Here is a 12,081-nt window from a genome sequence, read left to right on the forward strand (position 1 = left end):
ATTTGTGAATTTTTTGAAAAATGCTAATTTTTTGCATTTTTCAAAGTGTTGTGTGATGCACATACATGCCCTTAGAGCATTTATGTGCACCACATGTGCACCCATGCTTATTTCAGGGGTGCAACAGGGTGTCCTTTGGACACCCTTGCACCCTTGAAATTATTCTGAATTTGCGATTAGCAAATTGCGAATCGCAAATTGAGAATAATTTCACATTCATTCCTATGGGCCTCCTGGCCCATGGAAATGAATGGGAAATCATTCCTTAATTGTGATTAGCAATTTGCTAATCGGAATTAAGGAATTTTAAGAAATCGCTAAAAAGTTGCGAATTTCTACATACATATCATTTTGCAATTCTCAAATAGCAATTCCTTAAAAATCGCTATTTGAGAATCGCAAAAGTGTATCTTGATACATCTGGCCCAAAATGCTGATCATCATGGGTATAACTGAGAATGGCAAAGTCTATCCCCCACATGCATCAATCTAGGATTTTGCATTTCTTAAATAGCGAAAATTAAGGAATCGCTATTTAGGAAATGCAAAATGCTATGCATCAAGAAATCCTAAAAGTTTTTAGGATTTCTTAATTTTCGGAAATTGCGATTCTTTAATTGCGAAGTGCAATTAAGGAATGGCATTACATTGATTCCTATGGGCCTAGAGGCCCATAGGAATCAATGTAGTCAATTGGAAGGCAGTAGCAAATTGCGAGTGGCACTTAGAAAATTTCATGGGTGCAGGGGGGGGTCCAAAGGACCCCCCCCTGCACCCCTGAAATGCATTTGAAAGTGCATGTTTCACACACACACATGTCCTAAGAACATGTGTGTCTGTAACTGGACAGTTTAAAAAATGCATTTTTAAGCATTTTTAAACAATTTCGCAAATTCTACGAGGTTGAACCTCGTGGTAATTTGCACTTCCAATTTGAATAATCACAATTTTTTTTTAAATGATGCATAGCTTTTAGGGAATCGCAAATTTGCAATTCCTTAAAAGCAATCGCATTTTTGGAATTCGGTAAAAATACCGAATTACTCAAAAATGCTTGATGCATCCCAAACACATATTTAGGAAGTGCAAACGGCCGAATTTACTGATTCGCACCGTTTGCACTTCCGAAATAGGTTGATGCATGTGCCCCTATATCTGAAGTGCCGACACTGTCTTTGATTTGTCTGAAAAAAGTGGGTCAATATTCCCATTTTGTTTGTCAAATGTGTTTAAGCAAAATAATATTTTTAGTGTATGGGGCAAATTCACTTCTGCATAAGGATAGATCTGTGCTAAAAATAACACTATCACTAAAGTATCCATTAGGTGTATTTAGTGGCCCTTCACTATGGTTGATGTGGTCATGGGCACTTTCATAGAGAAAGAGGGGGTGTCTACACTGATTAACTCTACAGTATCGTATGCTGATTGGGCATTTCTGCTGGGTACGCAGAGAGAGCAACTGGATTAGGAGACGTTGAAGTGAACATGATGGACTGAGACATTTACAACAGTGTTAGAAGCAGAGTTCGATATAAGGAATCAGTAAAGGCCATACATGAAGGAGGAAGTTATGTAAGGAGAGGATTGTCGTGCAGCAACATTGCTAAGAATATATTCATGAGATGAGATATTTTAGATTTATACATAGGTTCAAGTTAGCAGTTAATCATAACCAGGCTGAGAGTAAGATCCAGGTCTAATAGATAGCCTCCATTCTTATTTTAGTTTCTAAATCTGATAACTCACTGTTATGACATAGCAACAGTGTAGTGATTAACTCCAGGTAGATGTGATGAGTTTCAGGAGGTTTTATTGAAGATAGTTACAGGATACAAAGATGAATAGTACAAACCCCACCAGGAACAGCCAGCATATGCTGCTCAGCCCACTCAACTGTGACTTCTCTGACTAATTCCCAAATTTCTTAACCGGATCATCACAGCAACATTCCACAGGTGGTAAAATGCAATGCCTTTACAAGGGCAGGATACAACAAACAGTTGATAACAAAAGTTGTTATCCACTGTTGCTAAATCATAAAGGCCTTTCAGGCCAGGCTGACAGGGCCATCTGAGCGATTGAGCTAATATTTTGAAAGAATCACAAGACGCGGCAGAGTATGATATGAAAGTCAGTGCCCAGCCCCCTACTCATTCATCTTTATATGTACTGCACGCCTTCTACTTTGATACTGGATTTAAGCTGTTGTGATTCTACAATAAAGCATGCACAATTAATGTGCCTGCTCTGCACATTTATGTATGTTGCAGTTATGTGGGAGAGTGTCATCACACACTATGGGCCTGGTTACGATTTTGGCCGTCCCAAGAACGCTGTACCCACAGTAAAGGTCCAACCGCCACGACCGGCGTATTAAGAGATTGTCAGCTTACAGTTGAAAAGATCGCTGGTGAGCCACCGACAATGTCAGCCAATCACAAAACACCGCAGAGGCAGTAAGAGGGAAGCAGCAGTTATAGGGAGATACAAAGAAGTTCAACACCCTCTGAATTATGGCTTTATGAGGACCTGACAGTGGCGGTGGGAACACCTGATTCGAGTCTGAGGAATCGAAGGATATGGGATGCATACTCACCCATTTCATGTTCTTCCAGTCAGACTCCAATGTGAATCCCTTTCTTCAGGTCCCCCCTTCATAGCAGCATATTGACCACGAAGAGAAGGACCCTGTTGGCATCGAAATAGAGTTAAGTCCGTTTTTTACTATATACCGATTGACTGGACTGGACAAATATGGGCCAGACTCCAGCAAAGGGTATGTGATATTTTTACTCCTGTATTATGCATATGTGTCCATTCAACACATGTGCAATCGAAATATACAGACATGTATCGATAAATATGGACAAACATTGATCCGCACCAGGAAGACCGTTTCTGGCCCATCAGAAACCTTGTAATAAAGCAGTTGGAAGACCGCCGGTGCTGAGGTCATGTAGAGGTCACAGTGCTCAGGCTGTCATACCGCGAAACTCGTACTCAGGGTTTATGTCTTATTTTGCTTTTCATCACGTGCCACAATCTTATTACACATGACCACTAATGTGCTTAATGTTAACACAATTGGCCTGCCTACGTTTTCCACTCAGTGCCTTTTAACATGTGGAAATAAATGCAGAAGCTCCCCACTCTGCACTATTTATTTATTTGAGGTTTTATATTGCACAAATATGACCTGAAAGTATTAGATTGGTTTACAATGATGAATGCACAAAAGAGAAAAACTACAATGAAAAAAAAATGTGCATAGCAATCTGATAAATATCAGAGTGACTTTACACAACATGAGTTTAAGGGGCATCCAGGTGGGTAAAATAAAGGCAGAGGTTAATGTAAAAGCAGGGTGCAGGGAGATGAATAGGTACAGACCTGGGTGATCTACTTTGACGAAGGTGTGACTATAAGAAGCACTCCGCCCGATTAACCCTCTGAAGCCTTGCTGTGTTAGGAGGCCAACTCAGACCAATGCAAAAAGGAAAAAGGCCAAATACTGGTCTATATGATAAGCATGCATGCCTATCTTAAAACTTTAAAAATAAGATGGCCATACACTGCAATAAAGGACAGTTACGCTTATAGGGATTAGAGCAATATTAAGATCCTGAAGAAAGCCGACCAACCCACACAGGCAATGCTAATTGCTGAAACAAGTCGACCTTCGATGTATAGCGACACAGACACTAATCCATGTTTCCCACTTCGAATCACTGTGAAAAACCTTCACAATTCTACCATGCCTTCTGTCACACTATTTTTGAGTTCAGGTAGCCCTGTTATACCAGACCTTTCAAAAAAAGAATGCATTGTAGCACAGTCCTTTTCTATAGTGCAACCAGAATTAAGAACTCTCTCTCCTTCCAAGCTTTTGCACCACTGCCTTAAAAAGCACTTTTAAGGAGTTGACACAGGTTCTCATTCAGAGACACCTTCCAACCTGCATCTGATAAATAATTTTCTTGACTTTGACTGTGTCCACATTCCCTTGGAGTCCTGCCCCCTCCAGTCCTTCCTCAGCTCTCTCTCTGACCTGTTTAACATAATTCCCAAGTCCGGGTTTCCCAGTAATGGGTTTGAGCAATTGTTTGTGCCACATTTATGTCTGATAGTAATGAAGGTCCTGCCAATTTTCGATTCTAATCGTCATCTGTGAAGGATAAACCAACATTTTCTGCCATAGTTGTTAAGGATACTTTTATCTTTTCTACTTTGCCTTTAGTTACTAGAACCAGTGAGAGGGTGTTTGTGTAGGTTATCTAAACATTTTTTAAACCAATTATCTGAACTTGTTAGTCAAATAATTTTCACACTCAGGTCCAAGTAGATTCTAAGGAGCCTGAGTTTCTGGGAATGTAGATCAGTTTACTACTACAGCTCTACGCTGCTGTATATGGGACAACAATTAGGAGAAGTGAGAAGTATGTTTAAGGTTTTACCCTCAGTTTCCCTTTTCATAAACAACAATACTTGAGGAGGGTTACCTTATTTTGTTGGATCCTATTACTATCCACAAAACAGAATGTTGCGTTGCCGCTGTCTCACTGGGGAGTAGAACTGTTCACCCAGGTAAATTGGTAAAAATCACTGTGCCCTTGCAGGATATATTTTAGGGTCCTCACCCACACATTCCACCTATAGCTTGCTTCATGATCGGACCCTCGTCCTGCTTACCTAGTGTGGGGGGATGGGCTCAACACGTTTGTAAGTGGAGCACCTTGGCTATGTGATTTTAGGGACTGTGAGGAGAAATTTAATTTGCATGCCGGATCCTACTACTTTTTTAATGGCTGGTCTGTTGGCAAGGTTAAAAACAGTGGGATGTCATAGGGGAGTAGTGACATGGAGAGGAAAGCAAATGTGAGTTTCAAGTGTTCTAGGCTGGTATCTTACCCTAAAAGTAAAATAACATTGTTTTCTATTAACTAGGATTCTGGTGCTTCAACCTGCTCTCTCTGTCTCCCTGGATATTATTGCAGTCATGTGAAGACCACTAAAGAAGTTATGCTGGAGGCAATGGTGTGCCCTGCTGGTTTCATATGTCCTGAAGGACTGCCAGTCAAGCCTGATTCCATCGAGAGATCCTGTCCGAAAGGATTTTATTGCCCCAAGGGAAACATTGTAAGTGTTGGATAGGAAGGTGGGACGGAAACTCACAATGGTAGTAGGATACCATAAATATTGGTAATTGGATATCTTGCTTTAGTGCTCCTGTATGTACTGTCTCATATGAGTGGGTACAGTAGCCTGTGACTTGTCTTGCTGATACAGGTAATAACAGTAAAATATTATAATAGTCCAATGTAAAACATGACATCTGAAACCATTTTTGTATAAACAAACATGGATTACCATACTAGTTTGTGTCAGCCATATAGTACACTTATTATTTTCCTTTTTCTGTGGGGGAAGAGGGTTTAGAGTTTGTTAGTGTGGGATTTTTGGACAATAAGGACCTGGAAAAGAGTATTGTTATTTTCTGTACTTCATCAATAGTCTACTCTGAAAGAGCTACATTAATTTTATTTTGTTATTTCTTACATTGGGTTTATGACTATTCTGTCTTCTCTGTCCTTGATATATTCATCTTGATCTTATTTTATTTATTTTATTTTTGTGTTTTAGAGCGCGAACTTGACCCGTTAGGGTATCAGAGCGCTTAACAGGGATCATAGAAGTGTACAACAAGCATGAAATCACAAAGTACTAAAGATAAAGAGGGGCGGGGTGCAGGATACATAAGGGATAACCGACATGTATGTACAGATTAATTTATGATTACTCAAGATAAGGCCCCAGGATTCTTGGTGAGGTAGCTCGATACTCAGATGGGCGGCGCTAGTCGGTAGTTGGTCAGGGTCTCTGTGTTGGTAGGACGCAACATTTAGGAGAGGAATTTACCCGTAAGGAAAGTTTTGGCCTCCTTTTTCGTGCCAGATAAGGAATTCTTCTGATGGTGGGGTGCCCCAGAGACAGCCCGATTGAAAGTTTTTTTTTCTTCCGGAAATGTACAGCTTGGAGTAAGAGGTCTTTTGCGGACCGGGGGTTTCTGAATCTGCCGGATACCACAAGTTCTGTGCAAGATAAGCCGGGGAATTTGAGTATGAAGCCTTTTGTGTGATGCAGGCCAGTTTAAGTTGTATTCTAGCCTCCAGGGGTAGCCAGTTCAAAGCTTTCAATTGTGGAGAGATATGGTCTAATTTTCTTGAGCTTGTAAGAAGTCTGAGTTTGAGGCGTTCGAGAAGTTTTTCATGGTTGACCATGTTGAAGGCTGAGAACAGATCTAGGAGGATTAGATGGCAAGTTTTCCCTTGGTCAACGGCTTGGAGGGCATCGTCAACGATGTGGAGCATGGTCTTTTCAATACTGGGCCCAGGTCTGAATCCAGATTGGAAGTCATCGAGAAGGTGGAAGTTGTTGATGAGTTGGCTTAGTTGCTGTTGCACACACTTCTCCAACACTTTAGCTAAGAGGGGGATGTTGGAAATAGGTCTGAAGTTGTCAGGGGAGGCTGGATCCAGCAACGGCTTTTTGAAAATGGGGAGGACTTAGCCGGCTTTCAGAGAGTCAGGAATGGATCCCTGCCGACGAGGCGTTGATTATTGCAGTCCAGGTAGGACTAATGGACTGGGCAACTGCCGCTAGGCAGTTGGAGGGGAGCGGGTCATTGTAATGGTTATTCGGGTTTATAGACAATAGAAATTTAGAGACGGAGTCTTTGTCATAGAGTTTGAAGTCGGTCAAGAGAGCTTGATTTTTAAGTGAAATCTGTGGGGGCGTCGCAGGAGGAGGAGAAAGGTCAGGAACGGATAGATAGAATGTGGCGGCATTAAGTTTGTTTCCTAAGGTTGTGACTTTGTCGTCCGATCATATTAAGGACTTGGGGGGTTCTTGCGAAGTTTTGGCCAGTTTATTGGATTGGTGTATGACCAGTTTGCAGAGCTTACGGGGTCTATTCTTGGCATTCTCAAGTCCACATCTGAAAAATTCTTTTTTTAGAGTTGAGGATGTTCCAATTGTAGGCGTTTCTGGCCTAAAGGAGAAGTTTTAGATGTGTGGCAGAGGGGTGCTGTCTCCAGATTCTTTCGGATTGCAGGGGGGATCTCCTCTCATTACTGAGAGATCCAGTGAACCAGGGGTTCCTGTCTTTGAATTGGGTTCTTTTTAGCTTTATTGGGGCTAGGTCATCCATAATTTTCGAAATAGTTGCAGAGTAGGTATTATTGAGGTCACTGACTGTTGCGAGGGGGGAGGGGTCAGATTTGCAGCAAGCCTCCAGTTCATTGTGGTCCAGGTTCTTAGTGTCTCCAATCCAGCGTTTAGGCAACACTGGTTGCAGTACCCTTGTGGGTGCCGGGTAGTAGGAATGCGATAGCGTGGTGGTCAGATCAGTCGCAAGGGTCTATAGAGATAAGCTTGACTGTTGGTTCCTTAGAGAAGATCCAGTCAAGGGTGGCCCCTTTCAAGTGTGTTGGGAGTGAACAGGCTTGGATCAGGGCTTGATCGGTCAGGAGGTCTCTGATGGCATTGACGTGAGGGTACTTGGATTCATTCCAGTGCAGGTTGAAATCACCCAGGAAATATTTTTATTGATGGAGGAAATCTTAGTTGCAATGATTTCCATGAGGTAGTCCGTGAAGAAGTTGTTCCTGCCTGTGGGGTGATAAATGATGTGTAGGTTGCACAGTAGGTGGAGTTGCTGCAAATGGAGAGTGAAAGGTACTCGCAAAAATTAGAGGTATCCGCCAGGAGTTCTGTTACACTGAGGTTAGAACAGTAGATACAGGGGATGCCTCTTCCTTTCCTGGTAGATTGCCTGTCCAGCCTGGTAATGTTGTAGTTAGGCAGGGACTAAGAGGTCCAGGCATGGAGATGAAGAGTCGTTAAGCCACGATTCTGTTCGAATTGCTGAGTCGAAATTTTTGTTCAGGATGAGTTCAGCAATATCGACGGCTTGTTTAAACGCTGATTGTCAATTGATTAAGAGACCAGACAGAGAGGAATTGGAGTGAGTGTCGAGAGTGGGGGTGGGTAGGTGTGCAAGCGCTAGGTTGCTTTTGACCACACTTCTGAGCGGATCTGTTAGGGTTGATAGTGAATGTGCAGTTGGCATGTTCGACAATCACGTCTAGAAGGCAAAGGGTAATTGGGGCAGAGTTGTAGTTGTGGAGGATGTCAAGGATTTCATCTTCAGCGAGGTCTGATGGACTAGGGGTGTCAGGAATTGATTTGTAGGAGAGGACGAGAGCGAGATATTCCTCCTTTGAGAAGGGGCAAGTTTGCTTGCAAAAGTGTCTAAAGGCTCGCAGTATTGGGTGCTTGGGGATCTCTGTGATATGGAGGGGTGGAATTCCGCTGGGTTTTGAGGTTGAGGTTGGCGAGAGAGAGTTCAGCGAAGTGAAGGAGGTTCATTAGATCCAGTATGGAGATGTGGAGGATCTGAGTTAATTTGGCAGCTCTTTGAATGCAGGGTTTTGATGTCCCCATAAGAGGGAGGGGTTAGAGGGCAGGGGGTCAGTTGTTCTGGTGCAGTACTATCGGTATCCCTGTAAGAGGGAGGCATTAGAGGGCAGGGGGGCAGTAGTTCTGGAGCAATACTATCGACATGGATAGGAGACCGGGTAGAAGGGGTAGTTTGACCTGTATCATAGGTTTTTGTCGGCAAACCGGTCTCATGGTCAGCGAGGGGAGCTAGCGGGGAGAAGGCCAAGGGTCTGGAGACAAATCTATTGGCAAAGCAGGGAGATGTGCTAGCGAGGTTGGGAAGATCAGTGGTATAGACTCTTAGAGGGGTGGTTTGTGGGCTGGACGGGCAGGCTCTACCTGAATCAAAGGTGTTTGGAGGTGTACCGGCCTCATAATTAGAGTGGAGAGCTAGCGAGGAGGAGATCAAGGGTGCAGGGATGATTCTTCTGGTACGGCCGGGAGCTGTGCAGGAGGGGGTCGGATGAACCATGTTGGAAAACCTTGGAGGGGTGGTTTGTGGGTGGCTAGGGATGCTAGACTGGCTTATCAGAGGATTGTCGGGGCAGGTGTTAGTTACTCTGCAAGTGTTGCGCACATAGTTAATGAGGAGGGTGAAAAGGCTTGCAAATTTGTTAAGGTTTTTTGTTGAGGCTTGGATCAGGACTATGCCATTTTTGTAGAGGGTGATTGTGAGGTCAGCTTGGAGGGTGCAATTGCAAGCTTAGTGCTGTGTGGAATGTTCCTGGTTGCACGTACTCTGAAGTTCTGTAGAATGAGGACACATTGTCATTCTGTTCTCACTACAAAGCCTAGGACTATAGAGCCACTCAGACACTGTGCCCTAACTTTAGGATGATTAGCTAAACTGTCTGGTAAGAAGTGCAAACGACCCAGCTGAATGAAATCTGCATGGAGTTTGACCCTAGACTCAGGTCAATGAAACACTAGAACCTGAAGGTCAACTGACCGACCGGACCTAGGAAGGAACAAAAAATATGCTTTTCATGAGGGTTGCGCGAATAACCTTGCCAGTGAGGCTGCATTGCCCACTCAATTTCATAAATTAACATCTTCCCTACTGCTCAGTAGTCAAGAAGTGGATTCTTGACTCAGTTTTTGTCATAAAGTGGGCCCTGAAGAAGCTTGTAGAACTCTCATTTTAATTTTTTGAGGCACTGTATCAACCACTTCTTGGCCCAAGAGAATGTTTGGAGTTTTCCCCTTGCACCACAGAACCTTAAGTTCAGTTCAGTTAGTGAGGGCAGGAGCCTCTGTGTCAGGCATTCAGCACAGAAACAAATGTGGACAAAGTCACATGCACAACGTAACCATCAGTATCACATCATCCCCACCAAATGCCCTAATACAGGGGTCTCCAAACCGGTCCTGGAGGGCCGGATCCATGCCAGATTTTTAAAATAACTACATGTATCTCAATGGGGATATCCCAAAAATCTGGCATGGATCCGGCCCTCCAGGACCGGTTTGGAGACCCCTGCCCTAATAGAACCAACTACTTTAGGCAGGCAAAGGACTGGTAACTCTAAAAGATGGGTTAATAGCATCTGGAAATCACTAGACTGAGAACCTTCTTGTGGAGGAACTTGCTAGCATAGGATTCAATTTCCGACTCAATAGTGGTAAAATATATTTAATCACAGTTATGGTTGTTTGCCTGGTAACAATTGGTAGTTGTATTGGCTCTCTTTTCTCACTTATTTCATCCACCAAGATTTCTGTCCCAAAAACTTTCCTGTTTTTTCTCCTACTTGATTTGCCATTTTGGGTTACAATCTGCCATCGTGCTTCTGGGCATGTGCTTGTTTTTTATATTTTGTTTGTCTACCATCTGGATGCTGTTGTTTGAAGAGTTCCCTGCTCTCTGAAATCTTGGAGATACGTGCTGATATCTGGATTGAAGTCTGGTCTTATTACCTTTTGTTCCTTCATGTGTAACCCCAAGAGTGAAAGGTTTTATTCTGTAAAAAGCTAAATTTTGTATTGTATATTCATTGACTTTTTGGCACTTTAAACCTGTATCCAAATCCCACTTCACCACTCTACCTGAGAGTTAATCATTGTCCAGAATGGGTCTTACCAATGCTATTCCACCACAAATGACTCTGTGTTTCTACTTTTCCTTGTCATTTTCTCCTTCTTTTTCTTGAGAGGTAACCTTTGCACAGATTGAAGGAGAGATGGGATTCTCAGCTAATCCATATCTTTGTTCAAGTGGGTTGAAGGGCTGTCGATATTGATGGTCCCTCTTGCTTACAGTGGGTGTCAACCCATCTGAAAGATATATTGAACATGTGGGTGTCTCCATGACCAGCTATTTTTAGGAAACTCATCCTTGAAGTTTTGTGACATTCTTGGGCATTGCCTAATTTGTTGGATCCCCTCTACAACTTAAATTGTGTGAGCAGCCAGTAGGTGCCATAACTGCTCAGTTGCTCTTCCAAGTAACCATGTCCCCTTACAGCAATGGAGCTCTGTGTCAATGGCATGCTCAACATCAGAGTGGCTTAAGCTGGGATGTATGACATTACAACGCATGCTTTTACATCGCAGGTTTTACAACGCATACTGTTACAACGCATAGTGTTGAGGGGTGCTGGATAGTGAATAGTTTAATTTACTATTCCAACTCCAGTCCCCATGGATAGTAGGAAAGGTGTTGGATAGTAAATTAAATCTAGTCACTAACTTAGAGCGCCCCCCAGCGCAATGCGTTGTAATGGCGTGCGTTGTAAGGCTTGCGATGTAAAGGCATGCGTTGTAAAAGTTGCATTGAAAAGGATGTTCCCCCTTAAGCTGCTGTCTAGGCTTTCTTTTGCCAAAGATTAGCCCCTTTTCAGTTTCGTTTGGAACATAGTTCAGTTCACCTTTGGTTAGCCCAATAATCTATCATCCTTTATCTTGGTGCTAAAGAGAACATAGCATAAAGAGATGCAACACTGTATAAACCACCATGACTACCACATGCAGTCCATTAACAAACCAAAAGAACAAAAGGCTGTAATAGCCTGAGAAGATACAAAGGAATCCGAAGGTTCCTAAGATGCTGTATCACCCCATAACATAGCATCTTAACAAATATTGTTTTTAGGCAAAAAACGTATAATATTTGGGGTAGTATCTTAGTATCAGTAGGTGCTATGATCTTCTGCTTTACTTTGCTGCTCTATATTTGTTCTTAAAAAATATTTACTATAAAGGTGAAACTCTGTACATTATCATGATCGGTCATTGCTGCCATTGATTTCAAACCCTACTACCATCTCCTAGACTAACCTGTGACTGCTTGATGGTACGACCCTGTATCATTGAGTCCTGAATATCAATTTGAAGTGATCCATTGTCTCTGTATATGGGACACCAATTGTAGTTTACATGGCACACCACTGATATTGCCCAGTAGGCACTGGCTGCACTAAGACATAGAGGAAAGTCACCACAACATGTAAGAAAGATCAGTGCCTCTCTGCTTTCCTGGAGGAGATGGAGTGCAAAAGTAGGAGACTTGTACCTCTTTGCACTCCATAAACACAGTGAGTTCATGGTATTGTACAAGTTCAGGGAAGCAAAGTCCTCCCT

General features: G+C 42.8%; 1 protein-coding gene across 1 annotated transcript in view; it reads left to right on the forward strand.

Annotated features, from left to right (window-relative positions):
• The window catches only part of LOC147732424 (uncharacterized), a 2,559,122-nt gene that overhangs the window by 432,877 nt on the left and 2,114,164 nt on the right, over window positions 1–12,081 (forward strand). The window contains exon 14 of the mRNA XM_086954262.1: window positions 4,948–5,139. Within this exon, the coding sequence (XP_086810388.1) occupies window positions 4,948–5,139 (192 nt within the window). The remainder of the gene's footprint in view (window positions 1–4,947; window positions 5,140–12,081) is intronic.

The sequence above is a fragment of the Lissotriton vulgaris genome, chromosome 2_1 (assembly GCF_964263255.1).
Source record: "Lissotriton vulgaris chromosome 2_1, aLisVul1.2, whole genome shotgun sequence".
Taxonomy (NCBI): domain Eukaryota; kingdom Metazoa; phylum Chordata; class Amphibia; order Caudata; family Salamandridae; genus Lissotriton; species Lissotriton vulgaris.